At 35.3% G+C, this 8177-nt stretch overlaps 1 protein-coding gene across 1 annotated transcript; it reads left to right on the top strand.

Annotated features, from left to right (window-relative positions):
• Window positions 1-273: 273 nt before the first annotated feature.
• On the top strand, window positions 274-7317 carry LOC104072810 (nudC domain-containing protein 1-like; the record flags this gene model as incomplete). Its single annotated transcript, XM_009572391.1, has 3 exons — window positions 274-457; window positions 4313-4498; window positions 7110-7317. Coding segments are annotated over 3 exons (578 nt in total), but the record flags the coding sequence as incomplete, so codon positions are not given.
• Window positions 7318-8177: the final 860 nt, after the last annotated feature.

Genomic DNA, 8177 nt, shown 5'->3' with positions numbered 1-8177 from the left:
TTTTGTGGATCTTTATGCTTTGTGTAATGGGCCCTTACAGTGATTTTATAATATAAACAATAACAATTAAAAGCATTTCAAAACAGAGGCTTAATAGCCAAGGGGGGAGGAACCAGAAATTTATGACTTTCATGGATTCATATTGGCAGAGAGGTTTGTGGGAAGCAAACTTTAACTGATTTGACATTCACTGAAGCCTTTCACTGCTTTCTGAGAAAGAGCAAGACTTCCAGTTTTAACTGACTGACTTTTTACTGCAATTTTGTCTTCCAGATTGTGTTTAATGAAGAACTAGGAAGTCCGTTTATTATAGCACACAGTGTTTCATTTGTAAAATCTGATATGCATTCAGTAGCTGTGCTGCTGCTTAGGGTAGAAAAAGATGAATTGGATACAAAAGGAAGTGGATTTCATATTACCTTGGAATGGGTTACAATTGCAGAGATAAGCAAAGAGGGTAAGTGTTTTACATTTATATTACGAGTGAGTAATGTTTAAAAAAAAAAAAAGCATGCTTTTATTCTTTTGTCTTAGAAGTTGATTGTTCCTCAGGTTCTGCTATTTCCTTTCCCCAAAACTTCAGCTTGGATTTTACATAGGTAATTTTTTCTTACATTTTGAGATCAAGTTATTGGTTGTAGACTTAAATTCTGACAAACGTTTGGAAGACAGGAAGAAGTAAAATTTTATACGTGTATGGTTAATGTAATTAGAAAATAAGATAGGACTTTACTTTGTGACGTTATGAAATGCAATTCCTGTTTAGCTTGATCTTATAAAATCAAGGTTATACAGAACCATTTCTAACTAATGTCTGTTACACTTTTCAAAATGTTGTACAGCTAGATACGGGTTTTTGTTTGGTTATGTTTTGGGTTTTTTGTTGTTTTTTTAGCTTCCAATTAACAGTGTCGTGGGATTGGAATTAGTATGAGATAAATATAAGAACTGTAGCATAAAAAGTAAATACTGCATATTCTAAGTTTTCCTACAATAAAAGAGTATGAAGTTAATTTTAGACCAACACATTAAAAACATATTAGTTAGTGTATTAATACCTATTAATTAATGTATTATCCTAATAAAGTTTGGCAAAGGGTAATTTATCTGTTCAATATGACCATATATACTTACGTTAAATATCAGGATTTCCATAAAGGATATAAGACTCCATGCTTCAGCGTCTGATTTAAATGGATTAAATTAACTTACCTTTTTGGGAAGACTATGATATGGTCTCATTCATTATCTTCCAAAAGTATAATTTTGATACTGATAGAAACAAGTTCTTTAACTACTTGAACTAAAGCAGTCGATTGCATACTGCGATGTTACTGTCCAAATGTTCCTCGGCCTCCTACGTATATAGTATGGATAGGAGAATGAGTGGCTTTATTCACGTTGTCTGCTGTCGAAGCCTTGGGTGGTGGAAATATTTTTAAGAGAACCAGAAAGCCATGGGAGATTGCCTTATTCTTTTGTGGCCAGCTCAACAAGAGAAAGAAATCTGTGATCATTACTGGTTATATCTTGTAAGAAAAATTAAATCAGTAATACTGCCAGTCTAGAACTGAAGATCATTGCTTAAAGAAAGTGCTAATGCAAACTCTTACTATATTTAATAAACTGTGTATTTTCATAAACAAATTCTTTTTTACAGTGTGTTTTTTATAACTTCAAACATATGTTCATGGAATGAAACTTCTTCCATAAAAGTGGATTTAAAAATCTTTCAGAAAATCTTGCCAGTTCTCGAGCATTTCCAAGGAACAGACAAAATTTTTGTAATTACAGTCAGCAGAGAGGTAAATAACAAGATTCAAAGCAAACTTTAATTACGAAGAGAGAAATAAGTTTTGCTTTCTTTTAAATAAACATCTTACAAATCAGAGTGATGTATGAACCAGTCTCGAAGATAAAAGCTGTTTTGAGGAATTACAATACTTTACATCCTCTTTCATCAGTAGGCAATTGCTATGCTTAACTTTTCTTGAAACTCTGTCTGTGGGTGCGGTTGTCCTGGTTTTGGCTGGGACAGAGTTAACTTTCTGGTGGCTAGGGGGTGCTTTGTTTTAGTTTTGGTATGAGAGGAGTATTGATGGCCCATTGATGTTTTGGTTGTTGCTGGGTGGTGCTTGCACCGGGGACTTTTCGGCCTCCCATGCTCTGCCAGGTGCATGGGAAGCTGTGGGGGGGGAGCATAGCCAGGGCGGTTGACCCAGCTGGCCAATGGGGTATTCCATACCATGTGACGTCATGCTCAGTATAAAAACTGGGAGGGGAGGGGGGACGGCTCTTGCGGCTTGGGACAGGCTAGGCATGAGTCGGCAGGTGGTGAGCAGTTGCATTGTGCATCACCTGCTTTGTATATTCTATTATTGTCATTGTTATCATTGTTATTGTTACTGTTCTACTTTGTTTTATTTCAATTATTAAACTGTTTTTGTCTCAACCCATGAGTTTTCCTACTTGTGCCCTCCCGATTCTCTACCCCATCCTATTGGAGGAGGGGGGTGAGCAAACGGTTGCGTGGTGTTTAGTTGCTGGCTGGGGTTAAACCATGACAGCAGTTTCTCAAATCAGATTGTAGTTAAAATTAAGTAGTTAATCAACAAGCCATTTCTCAAATTACCAAAATCTTTGCTTCATCAAAGCAAAACTTTAAAACATAGTTATGTCTCTTGACACCAACAACTGTGAGAGTTAACTAATGTTTTGGGAATTTTCACTGTAAAAGCTTGAAATGAAGAACCACCATGCTGCTTTATTAGACTCAGAAAATTTTATATGCTTAGCTTTCTTCTGACCTTTGCAAGAAAAGTCATGTAATATAAACTTACCGAAAAGATCATAAAGACTTACTTAAAAAATTTAAAAGTGATGAGGACTGACTGAAAATAGTCTACAAAAGGTTTGGTCACACAATGAGAAGTTGTGAGATTGTAGAGCCTTTTAGTAAGTGAGCAAATGCTGTAAGAGAGATGTGAAACAAATTTGGTATGTTTCAGTGCACAGTTAAATTTCGTCAGTTAAATAACAGCTCATTCAATGAGTGGCTAACTTCCCACTACAACAAAGACATGCTCTTTGTGGTCATGTATCTAAGCCGAGGTAATTTGTTAATTTTTAAAGCAGGTTACCTTGTTGCCTGGAGTCTTCTGATTGTATAGATCTCTTGCTCTGTCTCTAACTAGAATGGTTGAATCTCTTCAATGAATACCCCCCCCGCCCTGACCAAACTTTTTAGGAAAAGGGAGGGGGCTTTAGTTAACACCACTAAGTAACAGATTTACATTATAGTCTGGTTATTACTCTTTACTCCACTTCTTGCTTAGCAAACAAGATAACCAATTGGGAGGACCTAAATTATACCTAGCTTATCCATTATTATCTGTATTCTCCTATGACTTTGATGTTTCTCTAAGCTTAACGTTGAGGTCAAACAGGAACACATTTTGGAGTACTAGAGTGGTGTAGATGATCTTTACCATCACAGTCTGGTCTTGTCTAATGTCTCTGCTAATGATTTCCCAGTTTCTTTCAAGTAAAGTTGTAGTTAGAAGTACAGGGATTTCTTTTAATGAAGAGATGAAGCATAAATGTGAAAAACTAAACAATTCCCATGGATAATTTTCTCACTTGTGAGAATTTTATCAAGTTGTTAGTTTTTTGCTAAAAATCCATTTGGACAATCTGTTATTACTCAGAAATTGATAAATTACTGAGGACTCTGTGGGCAGTAAGATCCTAATGGAAAAAGAACAAACCTAAACCTTAAGTCCTAAACCTGTCACCTTACTGGTGTTTTTGAGTGACCAGTTCTCATGTGTTTGGGAGCACAGTAGGAGTGGCATGGTCCTTGACGCCAGTAGCTAACCTCTGGGACCTCCCTTTTAAAGGGCAGTGTTTTACAAAAGTTGAGGAAGATGGGCATTTTTCATTATGAATAAAGTGTTATCACTAGCTGTTTCATTGCTTCTCAAGTTTTTACAGCAGCACAAAAAGTATTTGGAAAACTTGTTTGTAGAGAGTCTGTGAGTGGTTTTGTGAATTGCTGGACTAGCTGTGATCAGTAAAGCCATAATAAGAAAAAAGGACAATGTTAGATTAATTTTAGGGTCTACATATTTTACAAACTCATTGGAAAACAGAATTCTGAGAAATTTCTTTTTAAACTATGGTACTGTAGTAATAGTACTGTAGTACTGGTAGGATTGCTTAGTATTTTTAATTGTAATGAGATTCTCATAAAATAATTTGTCTTCTAGAAAAATATTACCACTAAGATTTTTTTTTTATTATTATTTTATAGGTGATCATAGATATGAAATCTTTAAAAGGAGAGTTTTACAAGGAAAATCAGTCCCCAATTATGCAGCAATAGAGCCAAGTGGGGATGGTCTAATGATTGTTTCCTACAAACCATTCAAATTTATGCAAGATGAAGAAGACAAATTAGAAGAAAATGACGATGCAAAAGCAACAAATGAAAAGAAAGGTAAGACTTATGTGGCAGATTATGATAGGCTACTCTCTCTTTTGGCTTAGAAAATAGCTTGTCAGTTTAGCATCTGTTTGGAAATTCTAGGAGTAAATGCTTGTCTTAATATTCATCTTCCAGATGTTTTTCTTTTTTTTTAAGGACAGATTGGCTTTTTTTGTTTGTTTTCACCCTGGAAAGTTGTATTGTGCATAAACCTATATGAGAAGCTTTTTTGGATAGGAGACACTTAAAGAATTTTGTTGTCGTAAGGAAAAGGATATTTTGCAAACAGAACTATACCAAGTATTTGCTAGCAGTTGAATGGCTAAGTTAACACCTAAATTTAGACATCTGGCTGAAGTGCTCAAATGAAGAAGCCAGTCTTCCCAGATGAGAGAGGGCAGTGTGGCACCCATTGACTCCCCCAAATAGTTGTTCATCATAAAGCTCTCCGATATGTAATTTACTCCTGTCTTTCTAAATTTAAAAAAAAAAAAAAAAGAAACCGAAAGTTTTTATTTTTAAAGAATGAGAATCCTGTAAGAGATTATCTTTTCTCCAGTGGGAAAGCAGTTCAGAAAAAATAATAAACTTCCACAAAAGGCATCCATACTTTTTTTTCTTTGAGATAAAAACAAAATGAGGTATGTAAAAACCTATTAATAAAATTGTTTTATCTTAAATATCATTGAGCTCTGTAATATGTATGTTTATGTAGTCATATTGTTTCAGATTTTATTTTTGCTTCTGAATATGAGACATTGGTTAATGAACCAATCCTAACTGAATGATACTAGCACAATCTTTGTCAATAGTGCAAACATCTGTTTGGGAAACAATACAAAAAGATCAATTTTCTGGAATGTATTAATGTTATACACTGTGATAACTGTGATGTTGTACATGTGATTGTATTAGGAATAGTCTGTATGTATAAATCTTTAGGCAAAGGAGGAGTTCAGTGCACTGAGCACCATAATGCAATTGTCACCTGAATTAGCTAGTTCAGTGTTTTAAGGATTTTAAGAGCTTCTTGAGTTGTGTGCTAGGTGTGATTAAAGAAACACAGTAAAGAGCCCTATATGGCTCTTAGGATAGCTCATTTCATGCATGTATGTACACATGTGGTGTTGCCTAAGCCCAGAAATCTGTAATGTGTGGAGTACTGTTTGCAGCAGTACCTTTAGAAAACTTCTCATGGCACAAAAATCTAATGGTAGAGAAAGTACTGACACCTGAACTCCTAGTTTAGAGGGAAGTCTAATACCTCTTTAAGAGAGAATTTGTCTTTTGCTAAACCTAATGTCGGCTAGAATTTTAGTTGCATGGTTACATAAAATTGCAGGCATAATAGATATCAGATAAGGAAACAAGATGTGCCAGCAATAGAACTCTAATTTTTGTAGGATTTTACAAAACAGATGAAGGAATATTAAGGCAGTTATGTTGCACATCGGTATTTTGGTTTTTAATTTGTTCTTTCATAGTCTCCTCTGCACATTTTTGACAGCTTATGAGAAGGCTGTCTTGAAGACCAGGGAGAGGGGAAGCCTAAGCTACTTTTTTGGTGTCATTCCGTTTTCTTATAAATTAAGACTTTTACCATCAGATACAATCTGTGTCAAAGTTTAGAATTTTGAAGGCTGTCATACCTCAGATATTAATAGTTTCTGAGAAGTATATTTGTAGCACCTGTGACTGGTCTATTGCAAACAGGAAACTTGTGGTAATGGACAACAGTGTAAGAGTCCTTCCAGAGTCACAGTTGCTGACATGAAGCTTAGATCAACTGAATCTCGTATTGTGTCGTGACAACTTAAGAGCTTCCAAAGAGTCTATCCATACTTTACTTTTCCTCTAAATAGGAAGGTAACACGTACAAGATTGCTCTTTAGAAAATTAATGCATCCATATTTGCGTTTTCTGTGACCAACTGTGCACTACCCAATCATGCTGTCATAGCCTTGCTTTTGTATAAACATTTCTCTTAAAAGGCCACTTCTTGTAGCAGTTTAGTAATCAAGATAGACATCAGGCAGATTCTAGACCCAGGAGCAAAAGTCAAGCATTACCTCTGGGCAGGCAGTTTTATTTTCATCTCCATCAACTGAGGCAGATGAAGACTACTTAGTCTTCTAAAATAATTTCTGTTGAATATTCAGCGTAGCTTCTGGCAAAACAGGTAAGAAAAAAATGTTCACATCTCTGGATGGCATGTACTTCTGAGCATGCAATAGCTTGTAAGTACCACTGCACCTGATGTCTCTTCAACCAAATTATTAATCATTAATGTTTCAGTGTATTTAAGTACATTTTGGTTATCAATTTTTTATGCTACAGTAAACTTAGAGTAATAGTTAATGCCCATTGTATAACTGTCAGTATATTTGAGTATAGACATGAGTATAAATTGCTCTCCAGATGAGGTACACAAATGAACTTGATTGCTAAAAAAATGTTTCTTCATTTCATAATCAGAATATATTTTATGTAAATTGTTCAGAGTGAAAGTTAATTTCCACTCTTCCACAAACTTCTATTCCATATCTCCCGGCATTGCATGTTGTGGAATCCAGGACAGCATTTGTAATCTAGTTTGTATTTTTCTGCATGTTTCCAGTTGTAGACCCTCTCTATTACTGGCAGCAGACTGAAGATGATGTGACAATAACAGTTCACATTCCTCAAGGCATTACTAAGGACGACATAAAAGTACACTTTTCTCCTGATAACATATGTGTTACACTGAAAGACCAGCCTCCTTTGATGGAAGGAAAACTCTATTCATCTGTGGACCACGAAAGCTGCACGTGGATAATTAGAGAGAACAAAAGGTGTTGTATATGTTTTTTTAATTTTCCTATTGATAGGAATTGATTTCAAAGGGTGTACTTTGAAGTATCTCTGACTTCTGGCCCCTCTGGGAATGGACTCATTTAATGCTGCACCCTGCATCCCTCCTTGTAAGAATCTATCTCCTCTGCTGAAAATAGTTCACTGGCTTTTGCAATGCTGTCTCATAATACTGATTCTTTAGCTAATTGTGAAAGTAATTCCCTCCTCTTACAGTTACTTGCTTATTACCTACATGACCAGCTATTTTCCACAACAACATAGAACAGCCTTTCCAAAATAATAAATTCTTTTGTTTCAGAAAAAAAGGCATTATGTATAACTGTCTGTACTGACAGCTATACCTGTATCAGACCAGGAAATTAAGAGTTTCTGTTACTGAGCTGTGAAGCAGAGTTCTTTGCAACATTAGGCTACATTAATGCTCATAATGTTAACCTACTCACACTATTTTCACATGCTTTGCCTGTGTTTATTGGCAGCCAGAGTTAATGTTCTGTTCTAATGTTGTCCGTTGCCTTTCTAAAACAGTATTTGGTGATATGAGCTACTGGAGGTCAACACATGCATGTCTGTATGACTACCTGTCTGTATGACTACCTGTTTTTTTTTATTCTGTTTGGGAATAATCTTGTCCATTCAATTCTAGTTGATCACAGTGGAAAAGGGAATAGGTACACTGTTAAATGACTTTCATAAAGACAGTGTATCATACAGTTATAAAACTTCGGTGATAAATTCAGTAATATTTTGAAGTACTGGAGAAAACGTTATTTTTTCCAAATAGCCAGGAAAAAACCCAGCTATCAAAATGTTAAAAATAGCTTTGTAAGCAAAGTAA

This window comes from Fulmarus glacialis, unplaced genomic scaffold (genome assembly GCF_000690835.1).
Source record: "Fulmarus glacialis isolate BGI_N327 unplaced genomic scaffold, ASM69083v1 scaffold5682, whole genome shotgun sequence".
Lineage (NCBI taxonomy): Eukaryota > Metazoa > Chordata > Aves > Procellariiformes > Procellariidae > Fulmarus > Fulmarus glacialis.
This window is presented reverse-complemented; position numbering and strand designations above follow the sequence as displayed.